General features: G+C 33.4%; 12 protein-coding genes and 2 pseudogenes across 14 annotated transcripts, besides 4 other annotated features; 7 read left to right on the top strand and 7 right to left on the bottom strand.

Annotated features, from left to right (window-relative positions):
* Positions 1-11,407: part of a mobile genetic element that runs on past the window's edge.
* TVAGG3_0384740 (uncharacterized protein) lies at positions 41-415 on the top strand (the record flags this gene model as incomplete). The annotated part of the gene is made up of 1 exon (XM_051232179.1): positions 41-415. The coding sequence occupies one exon, from the start codon at positions 41-43 to the stop codon at positions 413-415; it is 375 nt and encodes a 124-aa protein (XP_051101909.1).
* On the top strand, positions 443-740 carry TVAGG3_0384730 (annotated as a pseudogene). Its single transcript has one exon. A coding segment is annotated over exon 1 (298 nt).
* Positions 1,381-2,103, top strand: TVAGG3_0384720 (HNH endonuclease family; the record flags this gene model as incomplete). The annotated part of the gene is made up of 1 exon (XM_001285951.2): positions 1,381-2,103. One exon carries the CDS (start codon positions 1,381-1,383, stop codon positions 2,101-2,103), a length of 723 nt encoding a protein of 240 aa, XP_001285952.2.
* On the bottom strand, positions 2,153-2,416 carry TVAGG3_0384710 (uncharacterized protein; the record flags this gene model as incomplete). The annotated part of the gene is made up of 1 exon (XM_051232178.1): positions 2,153-2,416. One exon carries the CDS (start codon positions 2,414-2,416, stop codon positions 2,153-2,155), a length of 264 nt encoding a protein of 87 aa, XP_051101908.1.
* Positions 4,747-5,328, bottom strand: TVAGG3_0384700 (annotated as a pseudogene). The gene has a single exon. A coding segment is annotated over exon 1 (582 nt).
* On the bottom strand, positions 5,519-5,920 carry TVAGG3_0384690 (uncharacterized protein; the record flags this gene model as incomplete). The annotated part of the gene is made up of 1 exon (XM_051232177.1): positions 5,519-5,920. One exon carries the CDS (start codon positions 5,918-5,920, stop codon positions 5,519-5,521), a length of 402 nt encoding a protein of 133 aa, XP_051101907.1.
* TVAGG3_0384680 (phage tail repeat-like family) lies at positions 7,181-7,760 on the bottom strand (the record flags this gene model as incomplete). Its single annotated transcript, XM_051232176.1, has 1 exon — positions 7,181-7,760. A coding segment is annotated over one exon (580 nt), but the record flags the coding sequence as incomplete, so codon positions are not given.
* TVAGG3_0384670 (uncharacterized protein) lies at positions 8,712-9,560 on the top strand (the record flags this gene model as incomplete). Its single annotated transcript, XM_051232175.1, has 1 exon — positions 8,712-9,560. One exon carries the CDS (start codon positions 8,712-8,714, stop codon positions 9,558-9,560), a length of 849 nt encoding a protein of 282 aa, XP_051101905.1.
* Positions 9,565-9,807, bottom strand: TVAGG3_0384660 (serine threonine-protein phosphatase family; the record flags this gene model as incomplete). Its single annotated transcript, XM_001329546.1, has 1 exon — positions 9,565-9,807. One exon carries the CDS (start codon positions 9,805-9,807, stop codon positions 9,565-9,567), a length of 243 nt encoding a protein of 80 aa, XP_001329581.1.
* A 437-nt stretch (positions 11,408-11,844) lies between the features above and the next one.
* TVAGG3_0384640 (regulation of choline O-acetyltransferase protein) lies at positions 11,845-13,941 on the top strand (the record flags this gene model as incomplete). Its single annotated transcript, XM_001329544.1, has 1 exon — positions 11,845-13,941. One exon carries the CDS (start codon positions 11,845-11,847, stop codon positions 13,939-13,941), a length of 2,097 nt encoding a protein of 698 aa, XP_001329579.1.
* A 285-nt stretch (positions 13,942-14,226) lies between these two features.
* On the bottom strand, positions 14,227-16,396 carry TVAGG3_0384630 (RNA splicing; the record flags this gene model as incomplete). Its single annotated transcript, XM_001329543.1, has 1 exon — positions 14,432-16,183. The coding sequence occupies one exon, from the start codon at positions 16,181-16,183 to the stop codon at positions 14,432-14,434; it is 1,752 nt and encodes a 583-aa protein (XP_001329578.1).
* A 1,525-nt stretch (positions 16,397-17,921) lies between these two features.
* Positions 17,922-18,116: a mobile genetic element.
* Positions 18,117-18,794: 678 nt separating this feature from the next.
* Positions 18,795-20,246, top strand: TVAGG3_0384610 (serine transport; the record flags this gene model as incomplete). Its single annotated transcript, XM_001329542.2, has 1 exon — positions 18,801-19,979. The coding sequence occupies one exon, from the start codon at positions 18,801-18,803 to the stop codon at positions 19,977-19,979; it is 1,179 nt and encodes a 392-aa protein (XP_001329577.1).
* A 454-nt stretch (positions 20,247-20,700) lies between these two features.
* Positions 20,701-21,625: a mobile genetic element.
* Positions 21,626-21,971: 346 nt separating this feature from the next.
* Positions 21,972-22,001: a mobile genetic element.
* Positions 22,002-23,513: 1,512 nt separating this feature from the next.
* Positions 23,514-25,682, bottom strand: TVAGG3_0384580 (ankyrin repeat and SOCS box-containing protein 4 family; the record flags this gene model as incomplete). The annotated part of the gene is made up of 1 exon (XM_001329541.1): positions 24,108-25,682. One exon carries the CDS (start codon positions 25,680-25,682, stop codon positions 24,108-24,110), a length of 1,575 nt encoding a protein of 524 aa, XP_001329576.1.
* Positions 25,683-26,147: 465 nt separating this feature from the next.
* On the top strand, positions 26,148-27,452 carry TVAGG3_0384570 (Rab guanyl-nucleotide exchange factor protein; the record flags this gene model as incomplete). Its single annotated transcript, XM_001329540.1, has 1 exon — positions 26,148-27,401. One exon carries the CDS (start codon positions 26,148-26,150, stop codon positions 27,399-27,401), a length of 1,254 nt encoding a protein of 417 aa, XP_001329575.1.
* Positions 27,453-27,575: the final 123 nt, after the last annotated feature.

Genomic DNA, 27,575 nt, shown 5'->3' with positions numbered 1-27,575 from the left:
AAAAGTTTTTCCAGTTGTCGGGAAAATATTTTCCTGTCGGATGGAAGGACTCGGAATGCCAGAAGGATTTGACGAGGCAATTTACCTTATAGAGATAAATGAAGTTGTTAAGCAGTACTTGCGCAGGGTAATGAAGCCCAAGGTCAAGTTCACCGCTATTTCTGGAAGGGCTGTCTTGAATCTCGAGACTTCGACTGGAATTCCAATTCAAATACCAGACGGGACAGCCTACGATGGCATAAAGGACGCCAAAAGAGAAGCTCTTGTTAAGTTCCTAAACAAACGTCCTTGGATAAAAATACCAAACAAGGAGAACCCCCTACCCCATATGAAATTGGCAATTCAGTCTCTCCTTCACTTCTCGGGTCAGCCGTTCTACATAACCTGTGAAGGCGACATCCAACCAATTCAGTAAACCTTAACGTTTAACTTCACTTTTTTTATGTTTTTACTCACACTCGTACTCAACAGGTTTGTGTACAACTATTTCAACTGTGAACCTTGTATTGACCGGTCTTCCTGCAAATGCAAGTTCGGTCAATATACAATTTATGGTGGCAAGAAGGACAGTGGGGAATGTTATTCTGACATCTGTTTGTTGCGCTCGAGAGAGATTTGAAATTTCAGAGCCACCTCCCCCAAGAACTCCAACACCAACACTCAAGTTGCCAAAGACTCATGTGAAGAAGAAGCCTTCTGGTAAGTTTCTTATAGCCATATACATGGCACGCTTTGAGTAAAAACATTTTTTTCATTTTTTGAATGAAGCAAGTTAAATTCGTCCCACACCAATCTCAATGGACCGATGAAGAGTTTCAAGCCATGGTTGAAGGCGTTGAGAACGACATAGACGGCGAACTTGAAGGAGCTCAAACCACAATTGCAACCAAAATTGCAGAAGTCAAGGAACAATAGCTCCACTTAAAGCTACCAAAGCTACTCTTGACCTCATGGATACTTACCGTTTAGAAGTAAAGAGTGGAATAAGACAATTTAAAATTAAAACTTCTAAACTACGAAGCTATACTCCAAAAGTTAGCAGAAATGAGAAGACTTTACCAGAGCTACTTACATGTAAGGGACTTACCTTCATGCAGTCCGACCAAAGATGAATTTTCTGACATTGTCCCAATTTTGTCCGAAAGTCAGCTCAGATGTTTTGAACTGCTCCCAACATATCCAGAATATGAACGTTTGCCTGAACTCTTCCGCAATCTCAAAAAACGTTTTTTGGTTCTCATGTTCGAAACTTTTATCGGAAGAGACAACAAACGTTCAGAAAGAAGAACAAGATATTATTTTAAACTTGTTGTATGACTTAACCGTCATAACAAGCTTTTTGAAGTAAAACCGTCATTCTCAAACCACTTCATTTTTTCGATGTCCGAACAAGCACCGAAGCCAAACTCAATGGCAGATGTCCTTTCAATGTTGCCAGACAAGCGCCCAGTTCAAATTCAAATTTTGAATTTGAAAGCTCATCTGACAAACACCGTTAAGACTCTCCAAAGTAGTCTTATGGAAGAGATGAAGGGACTTAAAGGTGAGTTCCTCATGAACCAAGCTTCCAATGAGAAAGTCCTGAACGATTTGACGGAAACCTTGCGCATTTACGCGAGAGAGAACCGAGACCTTGCCAGACTCATCTACCGTTTCTTCGAAGAGATAGACGCCATCTGGAAGGTACTCGGAAAGGACAGAACCTCCAACACCGTAATTCGTGAACACAGAATTGAAGAAGGAATTGTCGAGGAAGAAGAGAAACACGAAGAAGAGGAAGAGGAAGAAGAGAAACACGAAGAAGAAGAGGAAGAAGAAGAAGTTCCTGAAGCCGCTACATGGGCAACCCTTGTTGCCGATGACACTTACGAAATTTCCCAACCCTACCCATACCAAATCCGCAACAAGGAGACAGGCAAGGTTCTTACCCCAGTCCTCAACAACTTGGGACACTTGAACCTTAACCTTCGGAATCGCGGTTCAATCTCCATGGGCAAGCTTGTCGCAATTCAATGGGTTCCAAATCCAGACAAGAAGACGAGGGTCAGACACATTGACGGTGACAAGCTCAACAACCGTAAGGAGAACCTCGAGTGGTTCTAAGAGTAAAAAAATTTTATTTTAGGGGGAAACCCCGAGTAAATTTAGGTGTTTAGTTCATTAAGTGGGTTAAATTAAGGTCAATTTGCAAAATTAGTTCCCGACCTTTGAATTGGACTCTTTCGTTCTCCCAGTTGCGTAGGAGGTCGTCCCAGAGAAGTTGGTAGAATTGCCAATCCAAGGACGATTTGTCCTCCCAGGCATTGAGGATGTACTGCTCGTAGAGTCTCATGACCTCTCCCTTGCACCAGACACCCTCTCCCTTGGAACGTAAGGCTTCTTCGAAGTGCTCGAATGCGATTGGCTGCGTGACCATCCGAAATGACACTTTTTGTCCGTTTGGTCAATGTTTGTGTCTCGTGCCATAGTCGACGAAAATACAGACAAACAGGTTATATATGAGTTTGAGACCAAGAATGGTGTAACTCGACCTGTCCGATTCAAATTCGAATAAAAATTTTTTATTTCATGCAATGTTTTATTTCTGTGCCGTCTTCAAGTATGCCCCAGTACTTACGCTTGGAGAGGACATGAACTTCGGTGAAAATTTTGTCCAATTTGAATTGACCCATCTTTTCACCGACCATTCCCATTTCAATGAGTTTGTTGTATCCTTCTTCGTTCGTCATGAGTGCGTCAATGTTCTCATAGTAAACCTTCACTTTGGATTTGACTTCGGAGAAGAATTTGTTGTAGTTGTCAAGGACTGCCTTTGCGAACTGAGGGTAGGACCAATGTTCGACAATAGGTTTTAATGTGGTTACTAAGCCACTTTGACCTTGAGTGAATTCGTACTTCAAAACAAAAGGGGAGAACCTTTCAACAAAGTTGTCGACCTTCTCATAATGTTTACTCTTCATCTCTTGAGGTTTCTTAATGGAATATCCCCATGTCGAATTCATAAGCAATTTGAGTGTCATTGCAAGTTTGGGGTTTGAAGCTTTCCTAATATCATACAGTTGTTGTATGACTTTTCCAACTGTATAGTTCCTTCCTGGGAACTCACCATCTTCGTTTGGGATTCCAGTCGGAATATATTGGACGAACCTCATGTATGCAGCGTTAAGGTCGACATAGTATATCTTTTCGTTTGAGTCGAACTTGTCGCAACCAATGGGTCCAGTTCGTGGAAATTCAAGTGAGTCTCTTATCTTCTGAGAAACTTCGCCTGCTATCTCATAAACATCGTCGAAGCAACCTGTTTCATATAAAACCTTCTGACCTAACTCCGATGCTCTCCAATACAATTTGACGTCAATTGGATGTCTCAATGGAAGTTTGTTTATAGCATCTTGAAGTTCTTGCAACCTCATTGGAAGTTCTTCTGGTTCAGGTTGGTATCCGAACAATCCAACTCCTTTTGGAACAGTGTACTTCTTTTGTGCTATAACTTTGTCTGGAACAACTTTTGGTCTTGCTAACAATGAAAAGTTTGTTTCGTCTTTTGGTACAAAAGTTTCTGTCAGCTTGTCATCTGGAATTGGTTCCAACAAACCTTTCTCGAAAAGAATGTTTACAGCTCTGACAATGTTGCACTTGCCTTTTCCGAACAATGGGTTTGTAAGACTTTCGTTCAACATGAAGTGGTTGTGGACAATTACAATCTTCAACCATGGTAAGTCTTTGTCAACAACATAGTCGTCATGTGAAGAACCTTTCTCAGTCGGAATGTTGACTCGGATATTGACATTTGCCAACGGTGCAATTTTTGACAATTGACCTCTGAGAATGTACCTTGTCTTCACACATGACTCAAGATACTTCATCTTCTCTTCTGTAACAAGACCAGAGTTCCTGAGACATGTAAGAATACAAGGTTCATTGACAATTGTTTCAATTGAATTGTAAATTCCATACCTTGTCAAGTCAATGTCAGACTTATTTATGAACGGGAAGTATCCAGCATGTTGTCTGACTGCTTGAGGGTTAGGTTGGTACCATTCGAACTTGACACTTGCAATTCCTTCAATTGCATTCAAAATGTCTGAGTCGGAGTCAACCATTTGTTCTCTCTTTGTAGTCTTGAAAGCGTCAAGAAGCATTGCAGCTGTTGTGACATTGCCATGTGCATAGTAAATGTGACCATCCAAATCTGTTATGGTCAATCTGAGATTGTATCCTTTCTTATTTCCGTCTTGTATGGCAGCAAGTACTCCCATGAAGCCTTCTTTGTTCTTTCCTTCGTCAAAGTTTACTGTAAAGGTTCGACCAGATGTAATTTGACTTCTAACTTCACGGTACTTTTCATATGCATATCTTGTTCTTTCCATGGGAGCATGTTTGTCTTCACCTTTTCCTTTTTTCCTTCTCAAAGGATGCAATTGTTCGTCATGTTTCCAATAGAATCTGGCAAAGCCGTCGTGTCCTTCAACTTGCGGTTCACTAACATTGAAAGGCATGTCCATAAGACGTTCTTCTTCTAACCTCTCTAGTCTGTTTGGATAATTGGCGCGCGCTGTTTCCAAATCCATTTCGTAGCGAAGACCAGACAATTTGTCATAGACTTTTATGGGTCTTCCCTTCCTATATTTAAAATTCTTCGAAACTTTCCAACCATATCTTTCTAACTCTGCTTTTATTCTAGCAGATTTTCTATCCATTCTATATGGGGGCATTTTTATAAAAATAAAAAAATATTTTTTTTCTTTACTTTACATAACCGCCTGCTGCCATAAGTCTTTGACGCCAACCCATACCAGCTAATGAAGGTTGACTTGGTTTAGTTTGAAACTAAACTTTGGTTTTGGTTTATCTTCAGTTTTTGGCTTCTTCTTCTATTGGTTTTTCGTCACTTTTCGGTTCCTCTGACTTTACCTCACCTGCAGGAACAGTTGTGTCGTCAACATCTTCATAAATATCATATGCCATTTGTTTTTGTTTTCCTTTCAACTTTTTGTGTTTGTTGTAAAGTTTAGAATATTTCGACTCTAAGTCAATGAGATGTTCTATAATGAACTGTTGGTCAGTGAAGTAAACTTTTCCATCTGTTGTCTCGAAAGCTCCTTCAGACTTCAATATTTTATTTGTGAGAGTCTGTTTCTTTTTTGAGATACTAGCCGTTCCATTTCTATGAAAAGTGACTTTATAGTTAGGGTTTGTATTTCCAGACCTGGCACTTTCTATTATTGAATTTTTCTCTTCATCTGTAAGTTCTTTGACAGGTTTTGACAATGGTTCTGAACTTTTTGTTTGTGGTGTCAAATCTACCGTTTCAACTTCTTCGGTCATTTCATCTCAGTAAAAAATTTTAGTTTGGTTTGTTTTCAACTGGTTGTTTGTTTTTTTAAGTCGGTCTAAAACTTCCTGAGGTATAGGAAGAACTTGACAAACACGTTGTGTAACTGCTGGAAGTCGACAAATCCATCTTGAACCCATTTGTCTCAATGCTGTATTGTTCATTTCATCTCAGTAAAAAACTTTACATTCCCCACGTTTGAGGCGGTTGAGGTTGGTTATTGTTTACCCACTGTTGTGCATGGTTATATCCTCTGTTAAAGAATCTTTCACCTTGGTCCATATAGTGTCCTGCTTGGTTATAGTAGTCATTTGCTTTGTTATAATAGTTTCCTGCTTGTCTTCCTACATTGTCCATCCATCCTTGAACTTTTCCTCTTGTTTCAGGATTTGGAATAAGATTTGCTGCATCTCGTGCTACATCCCAACCTTTCTGTACAGTTTGTATAATAGGTTGTGCTTTCTCTTTAAGTATACCTAATGTACTCAAAATCTTCCTTCCAACTCCAAATACACCTCTGGCTATTGTTCCCACTGCGGGCAAAAATCTGGATGCAACTCCTGCTAATGCGCCAAATAAACCCATTTCTTATAGGGTAAAAAATGACGAATCCAAACAAGGACCCCTATGTTTCTAAAGCGACAAAGAAAGCACTCATGATAAAAATCTTTAGTTCAACACCAAATGCTTGGTTTATGGATATCTTGGAAAACATTCCGAGGTATAGAGAAGATGGACCACCATACTGGCTAATATTTGTGGTCAAAACACAAGATACTGTGAAGCCATACCATTACAGTCCAAAAATATTTTAGATGTGAAAACTGCTTTGACAATATTCGTTGACAAATACCATCCAACAAAACTGACATCTGACTGTGAAAGTTCTTTCAAATCAGACGATATTAAAAACTATCTGCGTTCAAAAAATGTAAACCAATATTTCATTGTCGACCAAAACCATTCTGCTCTTGGTGTCATTGACAGTTGTATAAAAATCTTAAGAGACTTAAACCAACCACAAGGTGGTGAAGCAAATGAAATGTCATATGACGACAAATACAGACATTTCTCCATGGCAAAGATGAGACAAGTTTTAAATATTTACAATACCGTAAACAAAAAGGTTTGGGAAACCACTCCCCCGAAGAAATGAAAAACAACCCGACTTAGAGAAAGACTATATATTTAATAGTTTAGTCAAAAGAGACAAACAAGAAAGAATGCCAGGCTTCAAACTTAAGAAAGGTGACAAAGTAAAAATAGAAATACCTAAACGCGACCCATATGAAAATACTATTGACTATGACAACAATGGGAACTCGACAGGTACTCACGTTCGTGTTCGTAAAAATAGAAGAAAGTATACAAGAGAATATTATGAAGTTTTAGGCAAACATGGCAAAATGTACAGACTGCAAGCAGAAGATAAAACTACTATTGTCAGACCTCGTTTCAAACTTGTCAAAGTTCAAGGTGGTATACTTTCAAAGACAGTTCCTAACAAATATAAGACAACTCCTGACGAATATGCTAAAGAAGTTGAAAATGACGACTAAGCAATTCTATACCATGCGTAAACTGTCATGTAAGGTGGCATGTAGTCTTTACTTTGTCCCGTTGTTTGCGTATATCCTGAAACGAAATGTGTATGGTTTCCTTCTCCCTGAGTGTCACTCCAGTAACAATTTATAGCAAACTTAACGTCGTCTTTAACATCATATCCTTTACCTTTTGTCATTCCTGACCAATCCCAATATCTATGCTTATGCCAACCTGCTTGAGATGTACTTAAATCTATGTAGTGACTGTGTGCAGGTAAGTTTTCACCTGAAATCGTTTTACTTCCACCTGTTTCCTTTGAAGAGTTTGCACAATACAAAAACCTGTCGACTATTTGTTCCCATGCACCAACACCAAACGTTACTTGAGGACCTCTTGCATCCGTAGATGTATAAATAGAACCTACTGGGTTCATTAAATCAAACATATGAGATATTATAGGATTGTCTCTTTTGAACTTAAAATATAGTGCAACTATTTCAGGTTTCTTCTGGTTTGTGTTAGAATATTTTTTATAATATAATCTTATGTTTTCAGGGTAGGTAAAGTCTTGACTATAATATTTATTTCTGTCATCTTCATAATAGTATACTATTCTCGTTTTTTCTATTGCATTATATCTTTTATATCTATAAAAATCTAAATATAATGTTAGCTTTTGTTCATCTACATGTGGTGTTCTAACGTCATCTCCATAGTCATAATAATATGGTGCTGGAGCTGGGTCAGGCAATGTCATATCTGCCATTTCATAAACTCTTAAATATTTCTTTTGTTCGTCTCCATAGAAGTTTAAGTAGCAGTTGTTGTCTAATGGAACTTTAACTTGTGTACCATCGTTCTTTTTATAGCTTACATACATTTCATTGTTATTTTTCGGAATGAGTTTATACCGTGTACCATTTTCTAAGGACTGTACCAACTGCCATCTAAAATATTTATTTTCTTCATTGACAGAAAGGTCACCAACAATAGTCTCAATATTTTTTGTTCCAACTAAACTTTGGTATATTTCATTGACATATGTTTTATCTGCTTTATTTTCAAGGCTAACGTTTAAGTCTGTTATTTCAGAAGATGTATGTGTATGTCCAACGGCACTTTTACTGTTTAAGGTTTCTTGTAAGTTTGTAATATTTGCAATGGTATGTGTATGTCCAACGGCACTTTTACTGTTTAAGGTTTCTTGTAAGTTTGTAATATTTGCAATGGTATGTGTATGTCCAACGTCACTTTTACTGTTTAAGGTTTCTTGTAAGTTTGTAATATTTGCAATGGTATGTGTATGTCCAACGTCACTTTTCCTGTTTAAGGTTTCTTGTAAGTTTGTAATATTTGCAATGGTATGTATATGAGTCTTTTTAGAATATTCGTTTTCAGCTCTTGTCACTTCACTTGACATTTTATTGTCAACATATGTTTTGTCCGCTAGTTCAGGATGAGTATGTTCTTTCGTTGCATATGTTGCATCTGCTCTGTCATGTTCTTCTTGAACTTTTTCAATGACATACTCTTTGTCAGCTTTGTTGTCAACATCTGCTTTCAAAAGAAGTTCATCTATAGGTTTCTCGTTTAAAGTTCCTTTTGTTGGATTTACACAGACAGTATGGTTCTTACTGTCTTGAAACAGAAACTCGTCTGTCAATGGGTTTATCGTCAGTTTTAAGTTTCCTTCTTTCAATGACTCAGATATCTTAGAATAGTTTGAAAAGTTTGTTGTGTTCTTATTTAGAGCTTGCAAAATGAGTTGTCGGTTGTGTTTTATTTCTCTCATAGACGCTGTTTCTTTCGACATTTTTATTCTAGATAAAATATGCTTCCAATAGAAAAAGAAAATTCAAGAGTTGCTACAACTAAACCATTAGATGAACTTTTTACTAATGTCGGTCAAAAGTTTGAGACAGAGACCGTAAAGCATGAAGGCTATCGTTTTGACTACCCGTTAAGATGGTTAAGAGACCCATCCGTCACAAAAGCTGTTGGCTTTCGTAGAATGAAGTTCATTTCAGAAGCCATACATGGTTTCCCATTTACGGTCGCTTTTGAAATTCGATACTATAACAAAGAGAAACGTACGTATGAGAAATTTGAACAGGGAAAACTTTTACAAGTGAATTTGCTTGTAAACTTAGAAACAACTCTTCAAGCTTTTCAAGAAAAAATAAACGATATCTATCTCGAATATGCAAAACAGTACAACATTGACGAAGGAGAGTACCATCTCGATATTGTTTATGACAGGAAAAATGCAACTGTTAAAATCAATAGAATAGAAGACCTTGGAGAAGACGTTTATATTTCTACAAAATATAACAACTTGGCATGGTATAGATTTTTGAGGATGTTAAATCAGCCTGCAGAATATCCAGTACACCCGAACTTTTATGAAGTCGAAAACCCTAATGGAACATATGAAAATGTTTTCGACTCAGATGCTATTATAGTTCATGCTTCATTTTCTGGTGCACAAAACTCTTTTTTATGCTTGGCAAATGACTTTTACGAAAAACCTACAAAGCTATATGAACCACCGAGTGGAAGTATTTCAGACTTTCAAGTATGGTTTACTACAGATGGAAGAAAGAGAATAATTCCATTATACCATGCGTTTTACTTAGAACTTAGTTTCATATACAACTACTATCGAACGGTAAAAATATAATTTTTTAATACGGTTGAGGTGTTGGATTTGGTTGCCAACTAGACTGTGGTGCAGGTTCAGGCTGTTGTATAACAGGAGCTTGTTCTTCTGGTTCAGGGTCTTTAGGTATAATACCAACGAACTGACCTACTCTTTTACCAATATTTTTGACTCCGTTCCAAATTCCTCTTCCTACGGTTTTTATTCCATTCCATATACCTCTTCCAACTCTTCTGAAGAAGTTTCCAATACTACTGAAGAAACCCATTTTACTATATGTAAAAATCTAATGTCCGCCTAGTCTCTTACGTTTCCTGTTGAGTTCCATAGCATTCTTTAACTGGAGCTCATACATTCTGTTTCTCCTCTGGTAGAAAACATATTCTGGTCAACTCCTGTGTTCGCGTCATCTGCATAAAGTTGTTTATATCCCACTTCAGGGTTTGTATAAAACTCTTTCCATCTCATATTTGCATACCATGGTGGCAAACCTAACGCAGCGTCATTTGACATGGCAGTTTGCATTTGTACATCTGTTGGCACTTGACCATAGTTTGCCATTGCAGTTTGTATTCTAACTTCATTTGGAATATTCTCTGGGTTTGGTTGTCCAGGTTGCTGTGCATTCGCTAAGTTCTGTGCGTCCATTTAATATTAGATAAAAATATCTCTTACGAGTACATATACTGAACATTTGCAGGCATTGGTTCATCTTCATATTCTCTATATCTTTCTGCCACGTCAAATAAATAAATGACACAATGGAAAAACCTAAAACAAGTAGTCCTATTTCAAACCACATTTACTTACTAATAAAATTTCTTTGTTATGACACTTTCTCCAGTTTATAGGACCTCTCTCATATTCTATCTTGTCATATATAAACTCATAGTCATGTATGTCCTCTAACCATCTCATAACGGTTTCCAAACCACTTTTATCGGATGTAAAGTAAAAGCATGGATGGTTATGTAAAACGTCTAAAGTTTCTAAAGAGTCTCTCAAAGTCCAGTCTACTTGGTATTGAAAATCCCATGTGTTATAGAACGGCGGGTCCACTATAAAGAAAACATTTTCCTTGTCTTTATATTTTTCATACAAATCTGTCCAATGACATCTCACAAACTCTATACCCTCAATATATTTATCTATGTCCTCTTTGAAAACATTTGTATAGTTAAGATATAAAACTTTTGACATAAGTGTTTCAATGTCATGAACTCTTATAGCACCACTATATAATAGTCTAGCAGATATACTATCCCAGTCTATATATTCTGCTTTTTTCAAAACCTCTCTCACAATATTTTTCTTATCTAATGGTATACGTTCCATCTTACCTATAGGTATCTTTTCTTTTAACTCTTTCAATATATTGTTTGTGTCTGGAATATGTTTGAGACGGTCCATATAGTTGTCGAAGTCATTGCATATAATCTTTGAGTCTGGAAATATTATATGGCACAAATGGGATATATAGAAACTTCCACCGAACAAATCTACAAATGTTAGACCATTCGGTAGTTTCTTAAGTTCTCTCAATAGAATATCTTTACATCTACTCTTATTTCCAAAGAACGGTAACGGTGGTTTTGTAAAATTCATTTATATATAATAATAAAAATGTTTTTACCCGAAAAGTGACAGAAAAGTGACAAAACATGAAAACATATATAATTTGTGAAAAGCGACACATTATATAATGTTTTCGACCCAGAAGAAGGCTTCTTCCCAGAAGCAATGGAGGAAGAAGAAGAGTCCTCCGAATAAAAACTTCATTTATACTAAACATCAACATCAGGGCTAGAAGGCACGAAGTGCCTGGAAGCCCCACTACCTTTTTTTTTTTTTTTTTTTTTTTTTTTTTTTTTTTGAAATCATATCAGAAAATAGTTTCTGTATTAATTTTTTTGTTTTTGTTGCTTTCTGGAAAGTGTAATGCCTATTCAAATTTGTTACAAATTTGACATATTTGCTGAAAGAATTGAAATGGAAGTTATCGTATGATTAAGAATACATGTAAATAGTTTTTTATAATTAACATTATTCTACCGAAAATTGAACTTCGCATAATTTTCAAAAGAGAGATTGGATTTCTATTTCAATCAACTTGCAGGAGAAATTTGAGGAAAGTAAATTCCGTCCTCTCTCAAAAATATCGGTTTTGAAATAGAATTACCATTCAAATGTATTCAAAATTATTTTATGGTAAATAACAAGGTTGGTTCATTTTGCTTTACTCCATCTATTTTAATAAAAAGATTGAAATTATTCAAAAATTCTTATAATAATTCAAATTTTTTAAATGATTTTGTTCCTGATTAGCACCCAAATTCACAACTGTACGCATGATCAGTTTATGAAGAATACTCATTTATATTATGCAAAAGCATATTCCAAACGTTCACTTAAAGCTCCAACCTGGGAAAACATTAGAATCAATTTCGATTACCGCTACATGGATGGAACTATAAATGATGGAATGACATGCACATATTCAGGGCAGTCAGTTTCATATGGTGGCTATCGATATTCTTGTTCTTCTGATGATGTTCTCACTCCGGCCAAAATAACTGCTGCCAAACAAACAATGGAAAATGTAAGAAATTACCTTCAAAGATTACTTAAAGTAATACCTAATACAAAGCCAATAGATGCACGAAATTTTAATTCTGATACAAATTACAAACTTCCATACTCTGTAAATAACTATGACCTATACATGGGTATATTAGTTAGGCCATTTGGAGGTACAAACCCATTAGCACAAGCTGGATCCAATGTATTTGAATACACATACAATAGACCAATTGGAGGAGCTGTCTTTATTAATGGAAGATCAATTCCATCGTCCCCACAAGATGAAAACTCCGTTAATAATGAATTTTTCTATGTTTGCATCCACGAAATTTTCCATGCCCTCGGAATTTCATCTTATCATTTCAACAATTATCATCCATATGAAACATCTAACAGGCATAGCCAAATTACATGCACGATGAAGAAGTATGGAAGGACCTATAACTTCCTTGTTACACCATATGCACATAATTTTGCAGTTAAACAATTTGGAGTTCAAACATTCGTTGGTGACGATAAAACATGTCCTTCTGGTATCGAAATTGAAGATGGTGGCGGTGATGGAACAATCGGCAGCCACTTAGAAGGAAGAGTATATATGACTGACCTTATGACAGGTCAGACAATTCAAACAGAATCAGGACCTTTCAATAGATTAACTGATGCAGTAATGTCTGTTCTTCAAGATACCGGAAACTACAAAGTTGATTGGCGCATGGGTCAACCTCTTGTTTGGGGACATCCAGAATCTATTAATGACAATCCTATCAGAGACTTCGCTATTGGTCCACCTCAACAAGTTTTTCCAGAATATTACATATGGAAAGGAAATCAGAGAGATACTTTGCCCAATACTGGATTTGACTTCAAATTTACAGGTTCAGCTCATTCTTTCAGCCCACCTTCTTGCCCAGCAAACAATAAGTACTGCAATTCAAAGTCCTTCTACAATCCTAATTCATATGATGTAGTTGGTGAATCAGATATATATGATTTCATGCGGTACATTTTCCCTAATAATGTATGTCCAAGGAACCAAGCTGCAATTCCTTCCACGCTTTATAATTATGCATGCTCAACATATAAATGCAATGGATACGATAGTTTCACTTACGATTTGATTACAAGTACTAGCGGAGCAACAACAAAAATCACTTGTGATAGATCGAATGTAAACAGGAAAGTCGATTCTCGACTTTACATTTCTTCAACTAGTTATTATCCTAGAACTTACTGGTATCCTGATCCAGAAAGATTTTGCAGAACAATGAAGCTTTATGATATGCATTTCAGAAACGATCCATTCCTTAATTACACAAAGCAGCTCGTAGATGTTCCTCCGCCAGCAACACCCACACCCACTCCAAGAACTCCGACACCACAAACCCCAACACCAAGAACACCCACTCCAAAGACGCCAACGCCTAAGACACCAACACCAAAGACCCCAACTCCTAAAACACCAACACCAAAGACCCCAACTCCTAAGCTTCCAACACAAGTTATTCCAACGCCTGATCAACCAACCAAAGAAACAGAAACAAAGACAGAGGTTGAGGTAACAAACAAGCCAGAAGATTCAAAGCCAGCAATTGATGAGAAGGAATCTACATCAGGCGAGAAAGGAGGAGACAACAATGCAAACTCTGGTACGACAAAGGGTGGCCTTAGCAAGAAGAACTGGATTATTATTGGTGCTGCTGCAGGTGGTGCCCTTCTTCTTATCATCATCATCGTCTTTACTGTTATTGCTGTTAAGAAACACAAAGCAGCAGAAGCAGATAGTGATGATGATATCCTTCATACCAATTTCCTCGTTTAATTTCATTTTTATCAACATCTTATTTCACCCAACATTTTTTAAACATTACGCGATTTTATTAATATGGATATATTTATTTTACATTATTATTTTTAAATAGTGCATGATGTAAAGTATATTCTTGTTTATTATCAAATTTGAATTCATTATTGGTAGAAATAAGGAAGAATTTGTAAAAAATCAATAATCACATTATCACATGGATATAATATTGACTACTCAAAGATTTTCATGTAAAAAAAGATTGATTTCTAAAAATTTTATTTTTATAAACATTATTGTACAATTTATAAGACAAAGAATAAAACTATTGCATCAAAAATGGCAATTCTTGTAATGCATGAGAAATTCGATGCTTATTTGGCAAAAGTTATTGAATTTATCATGAAAAGTTATGGCCTTATCAAATTCCTGGTTTACAAAAGGAAATTCAATGATTTTTCTATATTAATATACAAAAAAAAACAAAAAAAATGAAAAATGAAAAATTTCAATGATGATGTCTATGATGATGACGATGGTGATGATGTCTGTGCTTCCTTCTTCTTTTTGCTGCTTCTTCATCTGATCCAGAAGCTGAACTTGAATCGGAAGATTCAGATTCCTTCAAAATTTTTTGTTTTCTTTCATCTACAGCGCGTTTTTGCTCCAGCAATATATTCCTTAATTTTGTTTCTTCATCATTTTGTTCTGGATTTTCCTTTTCTTCAACATTATTTTGCAAATCTTTTTCTTCTGATCCAGAGCTATAATCGGTATCATTTTCCAGTAGCATAATATTCGGTTGTGGTTGTGCCATCATCATTGCTATCTTAGCTTTAACACCTTCAACAAGATATTCCAAATTTATGACAGAAAAGAACTGTGTAACTATTTCTGCGTGTTCGATTGTATCTGTTAAAAAGATTCCGCTCGTTGCAGCTTCAATTTCTGGCTCTTTGAGCTTGTTTACCAGCCAAGATGTTGATGACATCTCTGCAGGCCCTTTTGCGAGCTCTTCGATTAAATATCTGATCATAAGTCTTTGTTCTGTGTTTGTGTCTTCAGCCGTTAACCTTATTATCGATAAAATTCCCCAACTTATTGAATCATGAGCCAAAAGATAGGCAAATAAACGAGCAAGGTTGATAATCTGGCTCTCTTTGTATGATTCGCAATTATTATATATCCTTCTGAAGTTCTCTTCTATCAGATTTTGTGTATCTGGATGGGCATTCATTAAATAACGAGGAATACTGGCTAAATTTCGATCGAATGTCTTGCTGTGGCCTATATATTCAATAAGCGTCTCAATAAGGATCTGTTTATGTGGTTTTATGAGAGTTTTCTTCTCCATATCTTTTGATCTTGTAAAAACTTTGTCATCTTCATTCAGAATCTTAATTAGCTTATGTGCGGCTTCACTACCTGTTGCTGTTGATGTAATTGTTAAGTAAATTGTCTTTTGGAACTCTAAATTTGCTGTTTTTTGTTTGTTTTCCGAAATTGCAACTTGTGTTGAGTCATCTTCATGTTGTTCTTCTTCAACAACATCTTCTTCGTGTTTGTCTTCTGTTTCTATGGTTTCTGGTTGAATTGGTTCTTGATTTTCCAAATTTTCTTGAACAATTTGTTGATTTTCTTCAAAATTATCGTCAATAACAGAACCAACAATATTTTCTATCTGTGTACTGTATGTATCATGAGCTCTATCGAATGCTTCATAGTCATATCCTTTGTATAAGTTGGAAGTTGGATCTTCCGTGATTTCTTCAATGAGAAAATCATTGAGAGGATCTCCGTATTCTTCTAAGGCGTTAAGTCTGTAAGGAATTCTCGAATATGAGTAGTAATCTTTGCTATATACGCGACCAGCCCATCCTTGAGCTCTCCAACGTGTCAATTTCTGTATCTCTGTGTCGTATTTAGGGTCTGCCATCCTTATTATTTGTGTAAATATGTTAGTAAACTCGTTCGGAATTTCTTGGTCCAAAATCGGAGCGCAAAGACGTAAAATCTCGATTACAATTGGCATGTATTTGTTTTTGAACCCAAGAAGTCCTAATAATAATGAAAAAATAATGTTTGGAGAAATTATATAAAATCTGTAGAGAGAAGTAAAGAAAATAGAAGCACATATGATTCCATTTTCGTCATTCTTTTTCATACTATTATTAAATTTGTATGAAACGTAGTTCAAAACGTTATATGAAACAGCTGGTAATTTCGAATGTATAATTGCGAGCAATGATGATGCAACCATTGAATTCTCTTTATTCTGAAATGCAAAATCATATAGAGTTCTGGCAAAGTATGGCCATGTCCATTGTAAATACGATTTTATCAGCATTTCTGAAGGGTCAATCAGGTCCTCTGCGTTTTGTACTTTCAGCTCCTTACTTAGTACTTTGCTAATATTAGATGTATATAATTCCCAGCGCTTTCGTGACTTATCTTTAGGATCCAAAATTTCAAATGTCAAAAAAAAAATCTCAGGAGTTTCTCTAAGTCAATATAATGAGTTTTTTTACTAATAACCGCACATGAACATATTATATATCTGCACAGATTTTGTTTAAGAGGTAATTGAATAAACAGACTAGCTTAATTCATAAATTAAATCTCAATAAAAGCTTATTTATTTTAAAGTCAGGTTGCTTATTATGTACACTTACGTAATTTATTGTGTGAAACTTACTCATGCTTAAATACTTTGTAAATATAAATCCTTTTATGAAGACAAATAATATATAACAAGAAAGATAAAGTTTTTTCATGAATTATGTAGTCGGTTTTAGATTGTAATATGGCATTCCAAACGGGAACCGCGGTTGGTTACCATGGATTTCCGTCACCGGTCACATTTTAAAGATTTTTAAAGCCTTATAAAAATATGCTTTGTAAATCATTTTTTGTAAATCGGCAAAAATTTGGTAATTTTCTTCAACTAATAAATCTGCGAATAGCATTTATAATACAAGAACAATCTTTTAAAATGCGTTTGATTCATTTTTGTATAATTTCATATAGGCACATATATTCTTCCGGGACTTTCCGTGATTTTACCGTAAAATCATTAGTTTACACCAATTTTTCCGTATTTTGAATAGTTTACTGCACTTTTTCCGTAAAATTGAGTTACGGGAATCCGCAAAATTTCCGGACCTCATTTTTCATAGAATATAATAATAATATTTGATAAAAAGATATATTATTTATATTTTTGATTTTTGAATTACGGAAAAAGTGAATTGTTAACTTGATTTTTTTATATGGTTAATTTTTCAAATGATATTATGAAGATCTAAAATATTAAAAGTAAAAAATTGAATTACGGAAAAAGTGAGGTCAAAAGTGAAATAAATTTGCAGAACAATTTTCATTGAAATAAGACATTGAGTATCACACTTTAGTGAATCAACATCTATAAGAATGAAGTGTTTTGAAGCTGAAATAATATTGAATAGAAATTAATTTTTTCTGAAATTTTGAATGAAATTATGGGAAATAAAAAAATTACTAAATATTGTATTCATACAAATATATTATTTTAAAGGAAAAATAGATGCTGATAGAAACGATGAAAAATTTTGAAAACTTTACAATTAATTTATGTTCGTTAACCACAGAGCTTGCAATCCAAAGCTCACGTTAGACTACAAGAGTCATGAAGTCTCATACTAAGGGATATCCAACATATATTTTAATAATCTAATGTTTGTGACAAATATTCAACATAAAATTAAGTTTTCGTTTCGTTACAAGGCATTCATACTTTGGAGATATCATATTTAATGTACAGAAAAGTTAATATTAAACAATACATGCTAAAGAATTAATAAATAAGATAATAAAATAAATTTATACGTAATTACTTTCATTTAATATGCTTTATGCTGTATAATATTGATTAAGAGGCATTAAAAGGTTCCATAGTCTGCTTTTATAGGCAAGATTTTTGATAAAAATTTAAAATTTTGAAAAATGATGAGAAAAGGAAAAAAAGGTAAATGAGAGCAAGAGGAGGGAAAAAAAAGAAAAAGAAAAGAAAGGGAAGGGAAAAATAAAAGAAAGAAGGACATATAAAAATTTAGATGCGCATTCTTAATGCCGAGGCGGCTTGCCGCCGAGGCGCGATTTTTTTAGGCCTCTACGGTAACCCGGCAATGTTTTTTTAAATCTTGTACAGCCCTAGATTGTAAAATATGTACTTTGTTATTTTGGAATTTTACTGAATTATTTATGTGTCCTGCTAAATTTCATAAACTCATAATGAAAATTAAGAGGTAAAATAGGAGAAAACAAGATGAACAGTTGATGTTTCGTATGTTGGGATGTTATTGATAAACCTTGAAATTCCAAATTTCTTCGAAATCCAAAGAAATGCCAACAAAACTGTAAAAGATTGAAATGAAAAATATTATTTCCAAGATTTTTTGAAAAATTTTCGAATTTTCAAATTTAAAATATTAAAAAACTCATTAATCTTCAAATATTTTCAAAATATAAAACTATCATTAGATTTTATTTTGATAATAATATCTATGTATTAAGCAAATATTGTTTAATATATTGTGAATTAGTTTTCAGATAAATTAATTGTGCTGTTTCTGAATTTTTAATCATAAATCATCCATGAACTAATATAAGGTGATCCATAAATCCAATAGTTGGCTCGTTTCACCAAATGTCAATTCGAAAAATCGGATCTCGGAAATATTTGATGGAATTTGGATAATTGTCCAGAGTAATAAATGATCTTATTTTTCGATAATTTGATTGAATTCAATAATCTGAAAAAAATTAACATTGAGAAACCTCATAGAAATAATTGAATCTAAGTCTCACCGAAATTTTTTTGTCAAATTTTTAATCAGAGAATGGAATATACAAGTGATTCTACTGTTAAAGACAGCCTTATGGGTAGAGTTTTACCCAATGATACAGCTGCAGAGCGTGAACTTAAGAAAGGCAATCTTTATTACATTTTTAAGTTCCTTATTGTGGCAATTTTCTGTTTTATCTTTTATAACACAGGCTCATCATGGATTGGAAGAATCATTAAGACAATTTATAAGTCAGACATTGATATTAACATTAGCCTTACTGCCAGAACAACATTAGCTTTAGCATTATGGTATGGATTACATTCTTTAATAACAGTTTGCAACAAAAACCTTACCGACTCATGGCAATTTATCTTCCACACATCATTCCTTTGGGCCCATACACTTGTTTTCATAGCAATCTGGGTCGGAATGTGGTTTATTCCAGATAAACTCTTCGATATTTACTTGGAAGTTGCAAAATTCATTTCAGGCTTCTACCTTCTTCTTCAGATCTTCTTCCTTGTTGATTGGTTCCATGAACTTAACGATAAATTCTATGATGAAAACAATATGAAAGTCATTATTATTTCTACAGTTATTTTCACCATCTCTGCTATTGTAGGATTTTCTTTAGAGTTCTACTTCTTCTGTCTCTCGGGTTGCGGCTTAGAAACAGGCATTGTTTCCACAAATCTTATTTTATGCATCTTAGTTTTCTTAGGAGCCATGTTTACAGAGCGCGGATCAATCTTTACAGCTTCCCTCGTTTGCTGCTACATTGCTTATCTCACAGCTGCTGGTTTAATGTGCCATACTTCACAGAGGCCAGGGAAATCCCCTGCTACTTGTTCCAGAATTTCACAGACAGCTTCCAACAACGTATTCAGAGTATTCTCATCATTGTTTACACTTGCTTGGATGACTTATTCTGCATTTTCAGCATCAAATTCAATTGATGCTTGCAAATGCAAAGAAGATGATCCAAATGATGACACACCAAAGTTCTCACTCTCTTTCTTCCATGGTGTTTATGCTCTCGCCGCTGTTTACTTGACAATGATTGTTACATCATGGGCAAGCGTCGGCGGAAACAACGAAACAGCATCTTGGACAACAGATAAAGGAAAGGTCGCAAGATGGGTCAACTTTGGAGCTTCTTGGGTCACATTGGCTCTTTATATCTTATCCCTCATCGCTCCTCTCATCTGCCCTGATAGAGATTTCGATTAAACCTTTTTACTCCACGCAAATTTTGAATAAACATTATCTTTTTATTTCTTATTCCAATTTAACGTAGCACATTTTTCTTGGTCCGTGCGGTTTTTTAATTCAATTTTTGAAAAGTGTGTTTGATTTTGATAAGAGAACGATATAAAACCGATTGTAAATTTTGTAGACTATTCAAAATTCCATAAATATTCATCATCTGCAATATTTCATATATAAGTGTTTTTATGGACAACTGTTTTAAATAATATCCAGGACCCTCAAGAAAATATGGGACCCAAAGAATGTGCAACGTTATTTATTTTTTAAATCTGATTTTTTTTTCTTATTCCAATTTATTTTTTTTGAACCAGCTTGCGATATTTGGAAGTGATGTCTGGTTCAGAAAAGCTGAAAATGTAAAATCAAAATGCCAATTGCTGTCAAAACAATTTGAATGCGGATATTTCTTAGTATAAATTATATTGTTACATCCATTAAGGGTTTCGTTTTGCTAAAATTATCACTTTTATAGCATATTTGTTTTTGGATGTTTTGCGAAACCAAAAAAAAACTATGATATACAATGTGTGTGTAAAGAAAATACTTTATTTACTAGTTAAAAAATCATTTGGTATTGATCAAGTTATTTTTTCTGGATAAGATATTATATGGATAATTGGATAGAAAATACAATTATATAATCTTGTACCTGGTTTAATTAAGCTAATTGTCATCAGAAACTGAGTAGGGGTAATTTTAGCTAAAAGTGACACGCATGTAAAAAGTGACACACCCGTGAAGGGTGTGATTACCGATCGGTAATTTCGACAGTTTAGAATTTAAAATTTTTTATGGAACTGTTGCGAGTTTCATAAAGAATTTAAGGAATATAAGCAAAGATTTGAATCAAAATCTTAGACCTAAGCCGCTCGATTCGCTCGCGGCTTCCGCGAATTACAGATCAGCAAAGATTTGAATCAAAATCTTCGAACTAAGCCGATCGCTTCGCTCGCGGCTTTCTTTATTATTTTAAATTTGCATATTTCCATCAAAAGTTCATAAGGTAAAAAATTTCGTTTATATTATTGCAAAATAAAATCTTCATTATTAAGATAAGTACCTTAATATGTACGTAAATTTTAATGAAATTTATACAACATTATAAAAATTTATGAATAAAAACTTGATATAAAATAACATTTTTATTTTTACTAAGAAAAAAAAAGGTTTTTGATAATAAATTTATTTTATTTCGAAAAAGTAGCAATAATCGTAAAAGGGTATTGATAGGCTTGCTAAAGTAACTAATTTTAGCTGTCAAATACTTTTGTATTTTGAAGTAAATTAGTATAAATTTGTTTTTACTTTTATTTCGAAAAAGTAACAATAATCGTAAAAGGGTATTGATAGGCTTGCTAAAGTAACTAATTTTAGCTGTCAAATACTTTTGTATTTTGAAGTAAATTAGTATAAATTTGATATTATTTTAACTCCCTTTGAAAACCTCAATTTTCTATACAGAGGGAACGGGAATAGCATCTAATATTCCCTGAGAATGGTTGCGCATTCTCAGTTCCCTCTATATTTCGAACGAAGCTCTCATCGGTATTTTTTTTAATACTAAACGTTTTTTTCCCTGTCACTTTTAGCTAAAATTTGGGTTTGCCATCAGAAACTGAGAGAGGGTCAAAGTTGCTATTTGTCACTTTTCCACAAGAATATAATGGGGAAAAAGTTATCATATAGTTGATCTCATTCACTGAGGTGAGAGATGCATGTAGTGTAATGGGATAAACGGTGGGATTGCTGCTCTAAGTCCTAGGTTCGAGACACATTGGCTTCATTTTTCTCTTTTTTATTGACGTAAACTATTCAATTTTTGTGTTCTCCATTCAAATTTCAGAATTTTTTTTGCAGATTTCACGCTACATTCGAAGTTACCTTTTGTAACAACCACCACTGCCTACGAAAGACGAAAGTGTGTCACGATTTCACCCGGAAATCCGACGGTTGTTTAAGAGTATGCACTTTTGTCACCTACTCTCAGAAACTTGTAATTTTTATGAATTTCAGATTTTCTTTTCATTACTGCTTTTCTTAATAGGTCAAGTTCTTATTTACGTTATAAAGTATGATATTTACAAATATCAAGTTATCATGTTTTTTGAGAAATTATGAGAAACAAACAAAAATGAAAAAGATAGGAATAGCAATGAATAGTGATGTGGGTATAGAAAATGTAAGAGATATGAATGCAAAGCAATCAGTATTTAGGATATTGACCATAGATTTCGAAAAAAAATGCTGCATATTGAGCGAAAACTATGATTATATTATAAGGCTGTCATTTAAAGCATAATGAAACTATTCCCTTTTCATTTTAATCGAATAAGATAGTAAAGATTTTTGAATTAGCTAGAAACTGATGAGATGTTTTCACAAATCAGATTTTTAATCTCTATAATGCATAATTCACTCAATATCTCAATTTTGATATTGCGAGATATTTTTGCTATCGGTTTCGCAATTTTGACACAATAGCAAGAGGGTTCTATAAGCATTATTATCAACGTAGAATCTGAATATCATATCAGAAAATGTCGCAAATCTGACATTTACCCGACCAAATAGCAAAAATAATTGAATACTTTTCGCCAAAACTTTAAAAATCGATAAAAATATGAAATATAGATATTAAAGAGACTTTTTATATAATATTCATAAAGATTTTCCAAAAATATGATACCGCAAAATTAAAAAAGTAACATCTTGAGTGGAGTCAAAGGTCGAAATTGCTAGCTAAATGTTTTTTTAGCGAAATTGCGTATTGTACGTTTTTTTCGCAAAACGAAACCCTTACATCCATCAATTCAAATTTTATTGGGTACAATTTTTAAATGAATTACAATATACTAAAGTTGCCTCAAAATCTCGATTGAAAGACATTGAATTTAGTTTTGAGAAGACTGTTTTTCATTTTGAGAATTATTAATTAGCATATAATTATAATCATATTGTATGAAGTTATCAATTCTCTTAAATTTTGAAAGCTTAAGAAATTTAAAAGCACAAACAAATATATATTATTAAAATCATGGTATCGATCAATTTGAAAAATTTTGAAATTTTGAATACGAATTTTAATGTAAACTTTAATAGTTGTAACAGAATAGGAAACATCACAGATGGCAACTTAGATTAATGAAAAGTTGGAATTTTTTCAATAAAATTTTATTCATGAAAAAAGATGCATGAAATACAATAATAGTAATATAGATACGTTATACAACATGTTAAATAAGTGATCACTATAAGCATAATAGCTTTAAACAAAATAATAATATCAAAATTTGTATCTGTAAGCAGCAAGAGTGTTATATCCTAATATTAGGTGTAACTACTTATTAGACAATGAATACAATATAATGCATTGATTAATAGGCTAAAGAAAAAAAATTATATCCTTCAATTTGGACAATCCGAAATTTTTCTTAATTAATTGAATTACATATACATTAATTTACAATTAAGTGATATCAGCGAGAAACTTATATGCACGTTTAACTTTATCAGATTTCAAATGAAAACATGGATTTCATTGCATGTTTTTCAATACTAGCTCCAGAAAAATGATACAAAGATGAATAAATAGTAATGTCCCTAAAATAAGGTACAAAACAAAAAATTATCAACAATATACTTAATTTCGGCTATTATGATAAAAAGTGAATATGTCAAAAACATTTATTCCATCATCTTGTTATCTGTACCTCACCACGGACTAATATGAAGAGAGATCAATTTCCAAAATTTTACCAAAAAGAGATTAGGCCTAATTTTTATGGCCAATCTTTATGATTTGTTATACAGATACTAGATCTACTACTCCCCAAAACAATTCATTTTTTGAATGGCCCCCTTTTTTAGGCCTTCATTTTATAAAAAATGCCAATATTATACGATTATTAATATATTTATTTTTTTGTTCTCAATAAAGGTATTCAAAAGTCAATATAAACCATTCAAAATTGAGAGGAAACTCATTGAGAGGCTCGGAATTCGAGTAGTGAGGAAGGGTAAATTTTAAGAGCCAAAATTTCAAATCCCCTCAATATTTCAAAGCCCTTCTACTTAGATTTTGTGACTACCTTATATATTAGATTTTGTTGTATATTGAAGGGTGTTCTTTCCTTCATGATCTTTTTCATTGATATTTGCACCATGTGAGATAAGAAGTTTAGCAATTTCTTTAAGATTATATTCTGCAGCATATTGAAGAGCAGCCATTCCATATTTATCTTTTTCATTGATATTTGCACCATATGAAATAAGAAGTTCAGCAATTTCTTTACTATTAAATTCTGCAGCATAATGAAGGGCAGTTTTTCCATCTTTATCTTTTTCATGTATATTTGCACCATGAGAAATAAGAAGTTCAGCAATTTCTTTACTATCATATTCTGTGGCATAATGAAGAGCGGTTTTTACATTTTCATTTTTTTCATTGATATTTATACCATGTGAAATAAGAAGTTCAGCAATTTCTTTACTATTAAATTTTGCAGCATAATGAAGTGCGGTTTTTCCAATGTAATCTTTCTCATTTATAATTGTGCCATATGAAATAAGAACTTCAGCAACTTCTTTACTATTAAATTTTGCAGCATAATGAAGAGCGATTTTTTCATCTTTATCTTTTTCATGTATATTTGCACCATATGAAATAAGAAGTTCAGCAATATCTTTACTATTAAATTCTGCAGCAAAATGAAGAGCAGCTTTTCCATATTTATTTGTTTCATTGATATAGGCACCAAGTGAAAGGAAGTATTCACAAAGGGGTGGAATATCAAACATTGCTGAATAAGGAAAACTTATGTTAACATCATTAGTTTGATCGTAATAAACTAAAAATGATTCAAGATTTTTATATTTTCCGCAAAAATATAAATCAATCTTTATATTGTACTCATTCATCAAGAATGTGACAAAATCAATGTTGTGTGAAGTTATTGCATATTCCATGCATTTTTCATAGGGCTTTTGATATTTTAAACATTCACTCATTATCTCTTTATTTCCTCCTAAAAATGAAAGATCTAGACATGATTGAGTTATTTCTGAGTTGAATTTCGATCTTAATAACTTGAAACAATCAGCAGCTCCATGGTAACAACATAATTCAAGTAATGAATATCCTTCATAATAAGAACAAACTGGATATAAATCGTGATTACGTCTTTGATTGTGATCGAATCCTTCCAATTCCGTGAAAGCAATGAATTTTTCTTTGTCATTTTTCATGATTGCTCGGTAAATTGTATTTTCTGAAAGAATATCTAAATTTTCAGTTTTGATTTTTTCGAAATTATCACATATGTTTAATTTAATTCCATATTCTTTATAAAACATGTAGTTGGAAATACTTTCCACACTGTGGACCTCTTTGACATGATAATCATCAGATATGAGTTTGGCAAGAATCAAATATGACTTTATATAGCGATTATTATATGGAATAATATTTAAAATATCTCTTACAATATTTTGAGGGAGATGTTTCTTTGAATCAATCAATTCTGTTTTGATCATTTTGTAAATCGAGTTTAATTCTTCTTCATTTTCCGTTTTCAGCTGATATAACTTAATATATGAATCAATGTAGTATTTATATATATTTCGCAATTCACTATATTTGCTTGGATGAATGACTTGTTCAGACATTAATAATTATTACAACATCTTTGAGGCACTATTATATACATATGTAAAACATTGAACTCTATTCGTAACCTGCTATGAAAAAAATCTTTACTACACATTCTAAATTATAATGATATTTTTATCTGACTCATTCTCTGACATATTTATACTATAATTTAAAATTCACAGCATTTCTTCTCGGAAATTACTAACTAATTATCATGTAAAATCTCAATGATTTAGAAATGTTTAAATTTAGAACTAAGTATATGCCAACATTTTATTCTCAGGGAGATTACCAAACATTTTCATGTCACAGATCTAAAATATAAATTTTTCAGATTTCTTGAAATTTCTCACCTACCATAAGAAGGAATTAATATTTTAAAACAGTTATGCGTACACCTTGCTCTATTTCAACAGAGAGAGGGCATCAGATATCGAGCTGTCGAATAAAATTCCGCGTAAAGTTTTCAAATAGAATTTATGTTCTTCTTTCGAGACGAAAACTCAAAGGATCTTTTGTTTGAAGCCGTATTTCTAGTTGAAAGAACGGATAAAGGAATTAGCGGATTTAACATGGTTTTTCCTGAAACTGATACTTTTTTGACTCATATTAAAGAACAAGTCAAAAGGCTTTCTTTTCCGTTAGTTGAAGACCAAGGTATAACATGGGACCCAGAAATGACAGTGAATCTTATTCCAAGTGAAAATATTCATTACTATCTTTACACAAAATATTATACTCAGCAAACCAAGTTTATAGCAGTAGCGATTTTATCAAGATATCATCACTTTAGACTTTTCAAATCATTATTCTCTACAATTACATCTCAAATTCCAAAAACATTTTATCAAGATTCTTCTAAGATCGAATTCGAAAAAACGACATACGAAATTAGGCCAAAGAAGCAAGTAAACGATTTGAACTTAAATATGGATGTATCTCCGCTTTCAGAAATCGCATATTTACAGTCCTATTTCTTGGCAAATTATCCACCTACTATAATTGGCAGTTTAATACCTCTTGTTTGCGCTGGATGCAGAATTTTTGTAGTTTCATCCAATACAACAAAGATTACTCAAACTGTTTTTGCGATCGCTTCATTTTTCTATCCAATCGTTGCAAATGACGTTTTCTATCCTCTCATAGCTCACCAGAACATAAGTACATTGAGCAAGTTACACGAAGGCGTCATTGGAATTCACTCCTTGACTTTCTTAGCAATACAAGACCGAATCCTTCAAGCTGACATTATATTCAACTTAGACGATGTTTACATTTCTAGTGGACAGCCTCCAAAGTTCAAATCTTGGCTGAATGTGCAAATTTCTGAATTTGCACAAACAGTTCGGAACGTTACTAAGAATTACGAACCAGCATTTCCTGCTTACAATATTAGATGCTTAATTACAGATTTCTTTACAAATTTCCTAGCAAAGATTTTGAATACCACAAAAGTTACAGAAACAATCATGATAGAACTCAAGAGATACTCAGGAAGTGGCAGTAATTTGGAAAACTACGTTGCAAAATCTCCAATCATCAAACAACTTTATAGATTAACAAGGGAGAAGAATAAACAAGTTCAAGACCTTATCTGGGATTTACCAATAGATGTCAGCTCTTATCAGCGTAATCTCGTACAGAAGAATGAAGAAACGCCAAAAGCTGGCATGCCTCAAACTCGTGATCCACAAAGAAGAGGTAAGAGTTTTATTTCTTTCCGTAAAAAATAGTTTTATTTATAGTTCGGTGCGTCAAAGTAAAAATTTTGTTATTTTATTTAATTTTTTAATCTTTTTTAAAACAACAGCTAATACATCTATATATACTCAATCCATATGTCAATGTTTTTCTACTCACGATCTTTAAAACGAAGATATTTGATCAAAATTAATTTGAAATATCAA

Source organism: Trichomonas vaginalis, chromosome V (assembly GCF_026262505.1).
Source record: "Trichomonas vaginalis G3 chromosome V, whole genome shotgun sequence".
Taxonomy (NCBI): domain Eukaryota; phylum Parabasalia; order Trichomonadida; family Trichomonadidae; genus Trichomonas; species Trichomonas vaginalis.
The sequence above is the reverse complement of the archived record's forward strand: the minus strand, read 5'-3'. Positions and strand labels throughout refer to the sequence as shown.